The sequence below is a fragment of the Morus notabilis genome, unplaced genomic scaffold (genome assembly GCF_000414095.1).
Source record: "Morus notabilis unplaced genomic scaffold, ASM41409v2 Scaffold384, whole genome shotgun sequence".
Lineage (NCBI taxonomy): Eukaryota > Viridiplantae > Streptophyta > Magnoliopsida > Rosales > Moraceae > Morus > Morus notabilis.
Window position 1 is genome coordinate 1213683 of NW_010387635.1, and position 16441 is coordinate 1230123.

General features: G+C 34.2%; 2 protein-coding genes across 2 annotated transcripts; both read left to right on the forward strand.

Moving 5' to 3' along the window:
- Positions 1–944: 944 nt before the first annotated feature.
- On the forward strand, positions 945–6698 carry LOC21409351 (heterogeneous nuclear ribonucleoprotein R). Its single transcript, XM_024177074.1, has 11 exons — positions 945–1239; positions 1501–2465; positions 2543–2632; positions 2734–3198; positions 3493–3604; positions 3699–3878; positions 4023–4258; positions 4351–4444; positions 4582–4634; positions 4712–4798; positions 4911–6698. The coding sequence occupies exons 1-10, from the start codon at positions 1095–1097 to the stop codon at positions 4781–4783; spliced, it is 2412 nt and encodes an 803-aa protein (XP_024032842.1). The 5' UTR covers positions 945–1094; the 3' UTR covers positions 4784–4798; positions 4911–6698.
- Positions 6699–14271: 7573 nt separating this feature from the next.
- Positions 14272–15468, forward strand: LOC21409352 (histone H1). The gene is made up of 2 exons (XM_010115073.2): positions 14272–14503; positions 14761–15468. Exons 1-2 carry the CDS (start codon positions 14336–14338, stop codon positions 15223–15225), a joined length of 633 nt encoding a protein of 210 aa, XP_010113375.1. The 5' UTR covers positions 14272–14335; the 3' UTR covers positions 15226–15468.
- The last annotated feature ends 973 nt before the right edge of the window (positions 15469–16441 follow it).

Sequence of the window (16441 nt, forward strand, 5' to 3'; positions counted from 1 at the left end):
AAATTTTTCTTTTCTATCAAATTCTTACTTATGTTATTGTTGTTGGTCACCATTAATGAACATCTAAGGTTCCTTAGGTCAAGTAAACTAAGAGAAAGTTAAGCTCCATTCATTTCGCTGATTCGAGTTTAGAATTCGAGTTTTGCTACAGTAAAAAGCTCTCACAAACAATCACATCTAACTTTTTTGCTATAGTAAAAAGCTCTCACATAAAATTACATCTCAATTCGAATTAAAAACTCGAATCAGTGAACTAAACGTGCCTTTATTATAATAAAAAAATGACAATTCTTATTACATAATTACACTTATGTGTGACTAATGAAGATGAGTTAATAGAGCAATTATGTACTAAAATAGTTTAACAACTCTCATTATTTATGTGATATGTGTTACTTTTATTAAAAATTAGAGGTTTTTTTTGGTTAGTTTTAATATTTTACGTGACATTTTTTCGCTAAAAATTCTGTTGAGAGGGAAAATTTACAATAATTATTAAAGTTCAGAAGGAAAAAAGCAAAATTGAAGTTAGAGATATGACGAGGCCTTTAACTTGGTTGGGAAAACGTGTAATTTGTCCTAAAAGCAATTGTGAATTTGCTGCAAAATTAAACTGACGTACATTTATTGCCGTTTCCTCAATGATGGTCGGTTTTTTTTTCCCACGTGCATTAACGACACCATATTTATTGTCATTTTTAAATTTTGTATTTCCATAAAGGACCCAGATTTATATTTAACTGCGGGTCATCATCATCTTTATATTATGACATTCTTTATAATTTAGATTTTTAATTTAAATTAAAATGTGATATTTTTTAAAAAAAATTTATTATAATAAAAAAATTAAATATAATATTTTTTAAAAATTTTTAATCGTAAGAACTCAAATTAATAAAACGAATTAGGCTTATATTTACACAACACAGGTCCTTGCTGCAAAATTTTATCCATTAACCAACTTGAGCGTTTCCCATTACTTGTTTCTCTTCCCGGGTTCAGTCGTCCCCTAGGGTTTTAGTTTTTTACCATCTTTCAGCTTCCAATTCCGCAGAACAATCGAATTCCTTCGTCTCTAAGTTATCATCATCACCATGAAAACTCGTACAGCGGACACGCCCATATCGGCGGCGACGCCAAAGAAGACGCCGCCGGCGAGGAAACCGTCCGCCAGAGCCAAGCAGCTGAAGAAGAACCAAAATACTCCGCCGATGACGGAAAAACCAGAACAAAGATCCGGTTAGTTAGTCCCGAACGGTTTATTATTATTTTTTTTTCTTAATCGCTGAATTCAATTTTCGTTCATAGGGTTTTGAATCGATCAATTAGGTTCGGAATCAATTTTGTGACGACTTTTGATAATCGGACAATATAGATTATGGTTCTCAGGGTTTGAATTGATCAATTCGGTTTGGAATCAATTTTTTGAATTTTTATGGTTCGGCATTATAGAGATTAGTGTTTTGGTTTTCCAATGTTGTGTTTGTGCTTGATGAGTAGGTGAAGAAGGTGAAGCAACGCCTGGTTCTGTTGAGGTGACACCGACGACGGCGAGAGCCGGTAGAGTCACGAAGTCATTTGCGAGAAGAACGCCAGCGAAGATGAGGACGCGTAGCTCAGAAAAAGGCGGTGTCTCGCGGATGCCTGAACCGGAGGAGTCTTTAGTTCTGGGGAAAACTGAAGAATCAAAGGAGGAAGTGGGGGTGTCAGAGGTTGTGGAAGGAGTTGAAGAACACTGTCAACATAGTGACGAAAATACCCGAGAATCTGCAGTGGAGGAAGGTCAGGATGTAGAGGTTGAAGAACCCATTGTTGAAAATGTTGGAGAATCTTCTATGAAGGAACCGGAAATTAGTTCTCGTGGACATGTTGGAGATACTGCAGAACAAGGAAAACCTTGCGTTGTGGAGTCTAGTGTGATATTGAAAAATGAAGCGTCTGATGGTGGAACTGGAAAGGATGAACAGAAAGCGGAGAAAGTAGAAGAGGAGTTGACGGATGGTGGAGATAAGGAGCAGCTCGATGTTGGGTCTTCAAAAATGGAAGAAGACGTGAAAGAGGGATTGCAAGGAGAAGTTTCTGAGTCTGTAAAGGAGTTTGATGGTGATGAGGGAGTGGAATACGGGGAAAAGTTGGATCTTGGAGAAAATGAAGATGAAGAGCTTCGAGAGAATGATACAGATGAGCCTGCTGAGGAAACTAAGGCACTGGAAGAGGAACAGAGGGAATTGACGGCAATCGTGAAGGAGCGGAAGAACAGGAAAGAGAGGGAGGTGTTTGTTGGTGGGTTGGATCGAGATGCTGTGGAGGAGGATGTGAGAAAGGTCTTTGAGAAGATGGGAGAAATAGTTGAAATTAGGTTGCACAAAAGTCCTTTGACGAATAAGAATAAGGGATATGCTTTTGTGGAATATGCAAAGAAGGAGCACGCAAAGCGAGCATTGTCAGAAATGAAAAACCCAGTTGTATGATTCTACCTAGCTTTCTTTCCTTTATGTATCGATAAGTTTAGTTCTGTTCTGATATGTTCAAACCAATGCAGATTCATGGAAAGAGATGTGGGACCGCACCAAGTGAGGACAATGACACGTTGTTCTTGGGCAATATCTGCAATACATGGACCAAGGAAGCTGTGAGTGATTAGATGCGAATAATTTAGTATATCAACAAATAATTTCTAGGCACATGTATTCTTTAGGTTGTAATAGTTCTTTATACTATGTGGCATGTCAGATTAACCAAAAGCTGAAGGAATATGGCGTTGAGGGTGTTGAGAACATTACTCTCGTTCCTGACCTTCAACGTGAAGGGTTGAGCCGGGGTTTTGCATTCATTGAGTTCTCATGTCATGCTGATGCCATGTTTGCTTACAAGAGACTTCAAAAACCTGACGTTATTTTTGGCCACCTTGAGAGAACTGCCAAAGTTGCTTTTGCTGAACCTTTACGCGAGCCTGATCCAAACATCATGGCCCAAGTTAAGTCAGTATTTGTTGACGGGCTTCCACCTCATTGGGACGAAGACTGGGTAAGAGAGCAATTTAAAGGTTATGGAGAAATTATACGTATTTGCCTGGCACGGAATATGTCAACAGCAAAGAGAGAGGATTTTGGTTTTGTTGATTTCTCTACCCATGAAGCAGCCGTTGCTTGTATTGATGGTATAAACAATTCGGAGTTTGCTGATGGGAACTCAAAGGTATGGCTTTATTAAGCTTGTCAGCCTATTATTGTTGAGACATTAGGTACCAGGGACTTTGAAGTAAATGAATACAAATTGTGTAGTTGAACAGGCTTTAGGACTCGAACATGTTAATGTTATCTGTGATTTTGTATAATAATTTATTTTCCTGTTTTTCCCTCTTTCCTCGCAAATTTCAATCTCTTTGCCCATGCATGTGGATTGTTGTTTAATAATTGGGCTAATGTACCTACCTTCAAGCGAGTCTGATTTATTTCTGATAGTATATTATGTTTGCGTTTGCGATACTAGATAAAAGTGAAAGCAAGACTGTCAAATCCTTTGCCCAAAACTCAGGCTGTAAAGGGTGGAATGTCTGGTGGATTTCGAATAGGTCGTGGTGATGGCGGTTTTCCTAAATTTGGTAGTCCCATCTGTTAATTTCTTTGTTTATTTAGAATGATAGCTTCATTAGGAATGGTGGGTTATGTCCATATCACTTATTTCCAACTTTACAGGGAGGGGTTTTGGCCGAGCTAGAAATCCATTCAACAATGCAAGATTCCCCCGTGACATCCCACGCAACAGGGGTTTTTATCATGGTGGACGTGGTCAAATGGGTAGAAGCGGTTTTCTTAATGAGCATGGCTTCGATAATCAATATCCCGACTTTCATGGGAGACAGTTTGTTGGAAGAGGTTGTCTGCGGGACTTGCCATCATATATATATATATATATATATATTGTTTTTTGGAATCTCTGTGTGTGTGTGGGTGTGTAAATTTGCAAGGTTAAGCACTAAATAGATTATATTATTAATCTAACGTGTGTAAAGAAAACAGGTGGAAGAAGAGGCGCTTTTAGAGGTGGTCATTACCCAGGTAGTGGGGTTTCTGGACCAAATGTTGATAGACCTTGGCATGGTCCGCCAGATAGAGAACGTGGAATGCACTATCCTGCAAGGAGGCAACCATATTCTCCAGAAAGGTTTGAAAGACCTTTTCCAGGAAGTCATTTTGACGACTCATATCTTTATGGTGACAATATGCATGGAATGAAGCGTCCATTATACATGAGAGTAAGCTTTCCTATTTACCTTTTCACTCAAATGTTGCTAATCATATCATTCATAGTATGTTTTACCAGTTGGCATTATGCTAATGGATGTAGGACCCTGACCCTGATTATGTGGAGCCGAGTAGAATTCGCCCAAGATTAGATTATCCTGATCCTGCGTCTTCCTTTCAGGGAAATCGATATCATGGTATATATGCTACATTTGGTTTTGCCTCTTAGTGTTTGTGCGTGCTTACAACTAACTTCATATCATATGCGTAAAGGGATTTATTTTATCTACTGTTTCATCAACTTATTTTTTATATATGTATTTTTTTTGTCTAGATAATTACGGAAGCGGCAACAATCTCTACTCTTCTGATTTCTATGGCCCTGATGTAAGAAATTTGCTATCATGATACTGATGCTACTATATGATTTTGATGATATTTTATTCAATAAGCTCATCTCGCAGTATGCTGGAGGTCCATATTCATCTTTTTATGGGGGTGATCAGCCCCCCTTTCGATGTGGCTACTACTTCTAGACTCAAGAAACTCCGGTAAGATTAATTGTTAGTATGTTTGGTTTCAATTTTTCCATGGTGTATTCTCATCTATATTAATGTCTCATAGGTTCTCATATATTGTGTTTATTTGGGTATGTAAATGCAGGATGCACTTCATTACTGATGTCTTGCTGTTTGAAAGGCAGTTGAAGTTCCATATCATTTCTCTTCTTGGTCTTTATTCTGCTTTTGCTCCTTATCTTTCTCATCTGTTTTTTGTTTGCTTTTCTACAAATTTTTGGTAGAGTATCCAGAGTTTAGACGTATCTCTCTAGTTTAGGTTGGCCTCCAAGAGTCTTGATTAAGAAACTAATTTACTTATATATAATGGAGATGGTACAAGACATGCCTTGTTTGCCCTAGGTATGAACAGCTTGATGAGGTCAGTAATGAGCTGTTGTGCACGAGTGCAGATTTCATTTCCTGCTATGTTTATAATTGTGAATGGGTTGATTATATTTCTTGATGACATACAATCTTGGTGGTTTAAAGGAGATAAAGTGGGTGACTTACTGGAGAGGCAAAAGATTTCAGGTTATGATTTTTTGAATCTTCCATGGAGATAGGATACTAATTTGAAATATTCAGATGGGGGCTTTTGTGGAAGATGACCTCGATGGTTGCCTAGTGAGACAGAGGTGGCAGATTCGCAACCACTGGTGGAATTATGGTGCTTTTAGATATTGTCAGGAACTTTCATAATCTATTATCAGTGGTTTCTTTTGATTAGGGTAGAGGATCTTATGTGTTTCTGCCTGCCTGACATGGAGTGAGGAATGCGATATTTCTTTTGTGTTGTTCAAGGAACTTATTTGCTAAAGTATATCAGAATTTCGTTTATATTTATTATTTTTTTATGAGGAAAAAGTGCTGCTGCTAGTAGGAACGAGAATTGCATTTTGTTTTTGGTGCCCGTCTTTTAGGAGTAGAAGTGATAGATTTTGTCAAATATTGAAAATTCAGGTATGGGAATAAACATTTGAGGGTCATGTGCTACTTTTGTTTCTGAAACAAGTGTTTTATGAAATGCGACTTGAGATTGCAGTTGAAACATTCTTGGTGGGATTTCTTTCTGGGTGAAATTGAATGGCTTATAAGGTTTGATTGCGTGACAATTGTTTGAACTTCTAATTCCCATAAGAAGAGGATTTCGATCTTTCTCATTAAAAATTTTGTTCAACTCAAGGTTGAGGAAATTAGGAGTGCATCTTAGTGCAAGCTCAGTCTTCTAGATATTATCTTTTATGGTTACAATAGTGATTGGGACTTGAGATAGCACTTAGCGTATAGATTCATACTCATGTTTGATGGGCAAAATTTCCTGTGCTAAGGTTTAGTATTCAGTTTTCAGGTGTAGATCCTATGCCATTTAAGCTTTGGGGGAAAGTTTGTTAACGCCGTTTCCGGGGAAAAAGTAGAATAGTTAGTTGTCACGTCTTGGTGAAACTGTATGGTTATTTTCGCACAAGCGCATAATCAATGATCTTGGAGAATTGGTTTTCTTTTTTTCCTGTGATCGAACACCCTGACTTGCATAATGTATATTTCATGTTCAACCAGACAACCTTCTGTGGCTTTAGTCTTTACACAGGAGACAGATCTTCCCTTTGATTGTTGTGCTGGAATTGGGACATAACAACGTGGAATTTATTCCCTAGTAATTCAAACCGGGCCGTCTACGTTGTTAATCACCACCATCATCATCATAACTTTTTTACAGGTTTCTCTGTCGGCATTTATATTCTATTCGTTGGTTCATAATTTTGGCTGCTATGATGTGGGGCGTAATCCTTTTCCGGTGCCTATGGAGACTTGTGTTTTCTTGATTGTAGCTTTTTTGTAATTTTTATAGTTTTTACTATTACCTTTACTATTCTATAAGAAGTATAATTGTACAGGAAAATTAATTTCTATGGATGTCATAAATTCATAAGAGTTTTGCTTCTCGTTTGATATGATTATGATCTATTCCGCATAGCAGTTTTTGTTGGAGCCTTGGAGGGATAGGAAACAAATAGGTTGATGTGAATGAAAAACATAACTGGTTGTTGGCATTTGCTTCCTTATGTGTATCTAGATTCTTAGGTCTCGTTTTGTTCGCCGATTTTAGTTTTTTATTTGAGCTGAGATGTGACTTTATGAGAACTTTTAATTATAGTAAAAAAAGATGTGATTTTTTGTGGGAGCTTTTAACAGTAGTAAAATTAGAATTGAAAATTTAAATTGGTAAAATGAACGAGGTTTTTGATTCACTTCTCTGGCACTGTATTTTGTAGCTGAGTTTAGATTCTTCTGTTCAACTGTTATGAGTCTGGTTACTGTTGTATTTAAGCTATTTTTGGATGGTTTTTATTTATTTTTTATTTTTTTAATCTCCTCCACACTTCACGAATTTCATATTAAAACCATAAAAAGCTTGCGCGCCCTTGCACTTGCATAAGTTGATTCGTGAAATTTGTGTTAAAACAATTTGTAAGACTTACATTTTTCATTGTTTTTAAGGCCAATTTTTGCTCAAGCGTTGCCAAGATGGTGTTAGCAAGCCTATGCGGAATATCATGATCTTTTTGAAAATTAAAAACCAACTTAAGCATTTATTAAACAACAAAGTGAGTGCGAAAGCCATCTAACTATCGTTGCCTCATCATTCTTTTCAATTAGAATAAATCGTGAACAAAGAATATCACATTGTATTTTGATTTAAAGCAAAAGCTGAACTTTGAGATTTACTAACTATGATGAGGTATTTGCTAACATTTGCGCATTTGATTCCCCTTGAAATGGCTGGCATCAACTTGTGTCACGTGTAAGTTTAAAATATACTTTTAGATTGTTCACACTAGTGCCCCTTGAATTTTAGGGTCATTTTTGGGCCCGTTTTGTTCGTTTATTCGAGTTGATATGTGATTTTATATGAGAGTTTTTTACTATAATAAAAAAGTTAGATTTGACTGTTTTTAGAACTTTTTACTGTAGCAAAACTTGAATTTTAAATTCGAATCGCTGAAATGAACGGGGTTTATGTTTACCTTATGAACTTTAAAAACTCTCACATTGTCTTTTAAACTTTGAATTGTTTTCACTTAATTGTTTTTATTATAATTTTTGTTAAAAACAGACAAAAAAGAGGAGGTTAAGTGTAGTTATGTAGTTTTTATTTGTTTTTTTTTTAACATAAATCCAAACAGAAAGACTATGTGACTGTATTATTCTCTTGTTTTATCTATTTTTAATAGAAATTGCAACAGAAGGGATTAAATGGAAACAATTCAAAGTTCAAGAGACAAAGTGATCATTTTTAAAGTTTAGAGAGTAAACTGATAATGACTCTAAAATTCAAGAGCATCAGTAATAATAATCCTATATTTTTATATAGGTCGGTCTCTCTTTTTTTAGGTACTTACAGAACACTACAAGAATAATCACTTTAAGAAACTAAATTTTTTTATCCCAAAAAATTTTTTGTAGTAGAAAACACACTTTTTGCTACCAAACTTTGGTAGTTGAAATTATCAAGACTTTAGTTACCAAATTTGGTAGCAAAAACAAACAACATGGCGGGAAATGAAATTTGGTTCCCGCCAATAGTTTTTGGCTACCAAAACAATATTTGGTAACAAAAGCATAAGATTCTGCCATCAAAATTTGATAGTAAAATATTACTTTTTTGCTACCAAACATGTTTTGGTAACAAAATGTTGGTAGGAAGTAAAATTTTTTCCCGCCCAAAGTATTTGCTACTGAATTATTTTTTGTAGCAAAACATATAACATTTGCTACCAAGTGTTGGACGCAAAATATAACTATCTGCTACCAAAATTTGGTAGCAAAAATCAAGTTTTTGCTAATGCAAAAACATAATTTTTTACTACCAAATTTTGGCAGTAGAAAATAAAATTTTGCTACCAAATTCATATTTTGGTTGCAAAAAGATATTTTTTGCTACCAAAAGTTGTGTTTGGTAGTAAATCATATAAAAACTTTAAAATTTATATTTTGTGCTTGTATTGTTTTTTTTTTTTTAGTTTTTCATGATTATGTCCTATATTAAGTTTTAATAATCATCCTAGTATAATTTGATAATTTAGTTATTTTGTGCAGGTGTAACAAGAAACATGTTCATGTGTATACATATGTGATCTTGTTAATTAAGTATATGTTTCATATAGAGTAGTATATAATCTCGTTATTTGATTGATTTTTAACTTTGAATAATGTATTTCAATTTCAAAACTACATTTTTATTATAATGTTATTAGAACAATGATTCTAAAATAATTTTTGTCATTAAAATGTTAGGTGCGTTTGGAACTCATTTCAAAATGATTTTATTTTTGTATGAAAATGGAAATGAAAACGTTTTCAATCTCAGACAGAAATCATTTTTGAAAATGTGTTTGGTAGTTTTATCAAGAGATTATTTTCAGTATAAAAAAAATCTATATGTCTCTCCCTCTCTCTCTACTCGAGAAAGGAGAAAACGGAAACAAAAAATAAAAAAACGACTAAAAGTCATTTTTCATTTCTCCCATTTTACACTAAACTAAAAAATCGTTTTCATTTCCGTTTTTTGTTTTTAATTGTGCCAAACGACGTTTTTCTCTCGTTTTCATTTTTTTTTTTTGAAAAACATGAAAACCAAAAACAAAAATAACTCCAAACACAACCGTTATTTTTTTAATTTTTAATATACGTCTTTCTTGTACCAAATTCAAATTTGGTAGCGAAAAATATGCTTTCGGCTACCAAAATAATGTTTGGTAACAAAAAACATAAGTTTATGGTACCAAAATTTGGTAGCAGAAAACATGATTCTGCTACCAAATTCATATTTTGGTGACAAAAGATGTTTTTTGCTACCAAAAGTTGTGTTTGGTAGCAAATCATATAAAAACTTTAAAACTTACATTTTGTGCATGTATTGTTTTTTTTCCTATAAATATGTCCTATATTAAGTTTTAACAATCATCCTAGTATATTTTGTATAACAATTATTTGATAATTTAATTATTTTGTGTATGCGTAACAAGAGACATGTTCATGTGTATATATATGTGATCTTGTTAATTAAGTATATAATCTTGCTATTTGATTGCTTTTTAACATAGAATAATGTATTTCAATTTCAAAACTATATTTTTTGTTATAATGTTACTAGAACAATGAGTCTAAAATAATATTTGTCATCAAAATGTGTTTTTTTAGTTTTTTAATATGTCTTTCACCGCCGTCGATTGTCGTTGTCACCGCCGCCGATTCTCGTCGTCGTCGCCTGGTTGCCGACAAACCTGAGATCTCTCTACTCACCATCAGCACCTCCTCATTTCCGGTCAGTTTTATCTCTCTCTCTTTTCTTTTATCATCGTGGAAATGTTTTTATTTTTATTGTTGATTTTAACTTTTTTATGGAAAACGACGAGATTTGTAGGATTGGTATCTTCTAAGCAGTTTTTTTTTTTCTTTGAGAGGATTTAAGTATAGTTTTCTTTTGTACGAAAATACCAAAAATAATGTGAACATGTTGGGCTTAAGATTTGCAAACACATTAAGAGGGAACTTGATATGGAAGGATGAATATCACCATATTGTGAAATCCAAACCTTATCAATAGTGCATTTGAAGCCAAAAAGTATTGTCTTTGTTGAATTAAAATCAAGAGTAAGTAAACAATCTTCCCATGAAATTAGCAGGACAATAAAAAAAAAAAAAACGTGTTAAGTTGTGTGTGTTGTGTCCGAGTATGTATACAAGTATGGGTTAGGGTATTACTGATGATGTATCTTTCTAACACAAGACTTGGAAGCATTTTGATTTAGTTCATGAATAAATTCTCTGTCTGCAAGTATTGTTGTTATATTCGTCCGTTCAGTTCGCTGATTCGAGTTTTTAATTCGAGTTGAGATGTGGCTTTATGTGAGAGCTTTTTACTGTAGTAAAACTCGAATTTTAAACTCGAATCGGTGAAATGAATAAGGCCCGTCTGTGGTACTGTGGTTATAATGACTTTGTTTCTCTGCATTGTATAATCTCATAATGATGTGTTTGACTCTTAGAACTTGTATCTGTGGTTGGCAGTGAGTTAAGTTGTGTGATTGAGTTCAGGTTGTTAACGATGTTGTCACTAAATTTTTCTTTTTTCTATGGAGTTTGAACAAACAACTTGATATGGTTATTCAATTCTGGTCACATTTGATATTTGTTTAGCCGGCAGGCATTAGGCACCAACTTTTAATTTGTTTTGACTTCAAAGCATTGATCATACTCGTAGATCTACTGTCATGTCAGATATGGATAATAGTTGGATTTATGCGAGGAACTGACTTTCAGAGACATATATGAGTAGAGTGAGAAAATTTATTGAACAAGCACGTAATCACCTAGATACAGATGGGAAGTGTCGTTGTCCTTGCAAAAAATGTTTGAATTGTTTTTTCCATCATATAGATATTGTTGAGCGTCATATTTTTGTTAGAGGTTTTAGCTTAAATTATATAAACTGGATTAATCATGGTGAGGATTGGAGGAAACCGATACTACTCACATTCTAAAAGCATTTAAATGTATCTTTTTTTCATTTATACAGAAAAAAGCACAAGTTGCTGCGGAAAATCATTCCAAAAAGCCAACAGGTTATTTGGGTGACTCAAGAACTATAGTTCAACATTTGGAGGAAGTTCATGTAATTAACTTCACTCACTTAAGTATATTACCACTTGAAACCATAATTTCTTTTTTCTTTTTAACCGACTAACAAATAATGATTTCTATGTAGAACACACATTCAAGTTTTGACTTGAATGCTTTGGGAGGGTACTTTGAGGTCTTTAAGAGAATACTCATTAGAGCGAATCACGGGGATGGACAACTGAGAGAGCAAAGGAAGATTATGTAAGAATTACTAAACACTTTATCATTTCGTTTGATTTTGTATTTTTTTTATTCTAACTTGAAAGTTTATAATACTTTGCCTAATGAAGGAATAAATGATCAAGATTCGCGATGCTCATTTAAGTGAAGTACCAGAGGGGTCAGAACTTGACTCTGATGCAGAGGAATAAATTTACTCTCAAGTTTTGTCAAGTGAGAGGTATGAAAAATATGGTTCAAGCGTGACATAGGTCATGTACTAAGAAAAGCGCCACAAGGTCGCACATTTAGATGGTCAGGATATGAAAAGCTTCAAAATGAAGTTCAAGAAAACAAATGTCGTATGTCGAATATGGAAATTCTAATGAAGCAACAACATGAGCTTATTCAAAACCTACTTCAATAGATAAATCTGCCATCAGATCATCATGGACCTTCCGTCCCAAGAATATAAGATCCTCCCCACCACCACCACCACCATCGGCCTCAGTTTGTTAGAGCGTTTAATTTTTGTAATATTTGATATATTTGCATAAGTGTTTGGGTTTGTTAAAGTATGACTATTTTAGTATTTTGTTTGGATTATAATATGTATTGAAATATTTTGAGATTTTTAAATTAATATTTGGTATTATTTTTAAAAAATACAGGTATATAAATCTGTCTCAGTTTTGGTGACCAAAAAAATTTAGTAGCAACAAATTAGTTATTTGCTACTAAATATTTGGTACATGAATCTTGTTCTTTTCGTTACCAAATACATTTTGCTACAAAAAATTTAGTCCTTAAATCTCATATTTTTTGCTACTGAATATTTGGTCACCAAATCTCATATATATCGCTACCAAATACAATTTGATACAAAATATTTAGTCCTTAAATCTCATGACTTTTGCTACCAAATACCTTTTGTTATCAAATATTTGGTGACTGAATCGCGTACTTTTTGCTACCAAAATTTTAGGGTCCTAGAACTCATACTTTTTGCTACCAAAAGTTTTTTACTAGCAAAATTTTTAGTCTCCGAATATCATATATTTTACTATCAAATATATTTTGTTACTAAAAATTTTTTTGATAGTAAAAATTATTTGCTACTAAATTTTTAATAATTATGCTACTAAGGGCTTGTTCTTTTGAGTGAAAAACTCAAAAAAATGCAACTCGAGTTACAACTTTATTCGAGTTTATGTTCTTTTAAGTTTAAACTCGAGTTTAAATTCGAGTTCAAACTCGAGTTTAGGACTAAAACTTGAGTTCAAGTTTCCCATTCAACTCGAGTTCAGAAACTCGAACTCAAATTAATGAACAGTATTTTTTCTATTCTTAAAAATGCTATAACTTTTTCGTTTTAATTCTGATTGAGATTATTTTTTTTCTATGCGTTGACAATAAAAAGACGAATAAAACCCGACCGATATACCATATTAAAATTTTTCATCAGCATTGAGTTTTTATTAAAATACTATATAAATACAAATTTAAGTTTTGACTCACTCAAACACAAACTCAAAAAGATTCTTATCTCAAACTATAACTCAAATGTATACAACTAAATACAAACTCAAATTACAAGTTCAACTTAAGTTATAACTCAAATTTAATTTAAAAATTATACTCAAGTTAAACTCTAAAAGAACAAACTCTAAAATTTTTTTGGTAAGAAAAATATTTTACTACGCTTTTGGTTACCAAATTCTTGTAGTGGAAATATATCCAGCGGAGTTGCGGCGGGGCTTGTAGGCTGTAGCTAAGAGGATTAGACTCATTAGAGCTCAGGCTAGGAATTCCCGTGGATATATATATATATATATATATATATATATATATTTATATATATTTTTTAATTATGGATCACTACAGAAAACACATTCAATTCAGGTATTGGGTACTTCGATTGTCGTTTTTTCAAAATTTTCTATTACAAATATTTTTGGAAGCTAAAGTCCCGTTTACTTCGCTGATTCGAGTTTAGAATTTGAGTTTTTCTACAGTAAAAAGCTCTCACAAACAATCACATCTAACTTTTTTACTACAGTAAAAAGTTCTCACATAAAATAATATCTCAACTCGAATTTTAAACTCAAATCAACAAAATAAACGGGGCTTAAGTTGCTATAAGCACAAGAGAAATAGTTTATCTTCCCCTAGAATTAAAGAACCTAATTGTCAACTTGTAATGTCACACGTATATTCGAACCATTTTCCCTCCTTTAATCAACATTAGAATCTTTGCTTTCTTAGCTTCAATAATCACAAAAATTTTCAGTCGAAACTCAAAGCAAATCCTCAGAAAATGAATCCCAAAACCACCGCAAGAAACACACGCACACACACACACACTCTGACACTCTCAATGCCACCGAAAGGAAAACCAATGAGTCCACGCTGGTAATCTCATATGACCCATTTGCGCAGTAAATACTTCCTTTCATCCAACGGCGGCGGTTCCTCTTACGTGTACGCTCCAGATGAATCTTCCCACGCTGGCAATCCCCGCCACCCGAAATCCCACCAATCAGAACGCGCCTTTTCTTTTGGCGCGGATCGCTCTCCCACTATAAAATCCCAACGGCCAAGTTCAACCGGCGTCAGGCAAAGCAAAATTTCCGTTTTCGTGAAGTTTCTTTCGCATTGCGAGTGTTTTTAATCGTTCCGTCAGTAATGTCAGACACCGCCGTCCAAGTCGAAGCTCCTTCCGTCGAGGTCCCGCTGGCGGAGCCAGCTCCGGTAGAGGAGCCGAAGAAGCCTGTGAAGGAGAAGAAGCCTCGGGTTCCTAAGGAGAAGAAGCCCAAGCAACCAAAGGCCGCTTCTCATCCTCCTTATTTCGAGGTAATTTTCCGATATCGAAAGTTCGAATTTCTTCTTCTGTGATTGTAATTTTCCCATCAGGCGATTTTGAATTCTTGAGTGTGATTCTGGAAAATTGTTATTTGATTATTTTTGTTATTCCGATGATTCAGATGATCAGAGAGGATTTTGATTAGATTTGTCAGTAGTTAATTAGCTGAATCATGTTTATAGTGTTTCTTAGGGTTTTTGAAGAATTTCTCGTTTCTAATTCGTTTTGGGATTGTTTTGGATTACAGATGATCAAGGAGGCTCTGACTTCTCTGAACGATAAGAGCGGGTCGAGTCCGTACGCTATAGCCAAGTACATGGAGGAGAAGCACAAGGCGGTGCTTCCGGCGAATTTCAAGAAAATTCTCGCTCTTCAACTAAAGAACTCCGTGGCAAGAGGAAAGCTTATCAAAATTAAGGCCTCGTACAAGCTCTCCGAGGAAGGGAAGAAGGAGAAGAGCGAAACCGGAAAGGTCTCGAAGGCCAGCACCGAGAAGAAGCCAAAAGAGGCGAAAATGACATCTCAGAGGGAAACTAGGAAAACGACATCTCAGAGGGAAACTAGGGCAAGCAAAAAGCCCGAGAAGGCCAAGAAAACGACAACCGCAGCAACGAAGAAGAAGAGGAGCAAGAAATCAACTCCTGTGAAGCCCAAGCAGCCGAAATCGATCAAGTCTCCTGCTGCTAAGAAGGCCAAGAAGGTCGCTGCGTGAGTATGTAGAAAATCGATATCGATGTGTATGAAAATGCGAATAAGCCTCGCTTTTGTGTAAGTTTTTAGGCGTCGTTTGTGCTTTTTTGTCTATATCAATGGAACCTGATCTAGTGTAAGTTTTATTAGTTTCTGCAGATGCTCTGAACATATTGCGAGTCTTTTTTTGTAATATGCGTTTTTGGTGGAAATGGGAAACCGATCTTTTGTAGTATAAACGAACAATGGTTTTTGCCATTTCTCATGGTTATTATTTATTTATTTTTCCCTTTTTCCTTGTCATATACGGATTGTTTAATGCTCTGAGATTTGTTCCAATTGGGAAGGATGTGGATGGAACATTGAGGGAAATGTGTGTTGCGAATTGCATGGAGATTGTTAATTGGTGGACACTTGTGTTTCCTGATTAGATCCGGTTCAGTTACCGAAGTAGCCAAACAATTATTCCTTCTGGATTTTTTTACTATTTTGCTACTGCCCAAGGGTGATAACTGATAAGTGATGAACATACTTGCTTAATAAAGGAAATTTTTTCCTAGGAAAAGAGAGAAATATACCTGTAAGTTACATTTTAAATCACTGACTTAAAATATAAAATTTTGTGAGTAAAAATACTGTAACTACTCAAGTCTCTGATTATTTTGTATGGAAAGACCCACTTATGTGAAGTTTGTTTTTCGTCTATGAAAAGCTTCTTTATTATTATTTTTTAAATAAGTAATTTTTATTTTTAATTACAAATAAAGGTGTTCACGGATCAAATTATATGGATTGGGAGTCAATCCGCATTCTAATTTATTAATGCAGGTTGAAAAAATCTCATTCTGTTACCAATTTAATTTGTTAGACCCTTAATCTATTCAATTTGCAACAGATTTTGCGGATTAGATTATACAAACTTACGGATTAACCCTCCTCTTTTTTCAATATTCTTATTAAATTAATAACAAAGTTAAAAGCAAACATATCATTAACATAAAATTATACGGATTATGTATATGTATTACATATATACTTAAATTATATATGTATTATATAATTGAAAAAAATTCTACAACACATTTTATTTAAATATATAGAAACAAATATAATATCTATAATTCTAATATATTATTGTAGATTGAGAAAATCTCAATCCGTAATCAATCTAAAATTCTTTGAATCCAATCCAATATGTCGAATTGGATTAGATTATGCAGATCAAATTAATCAATATA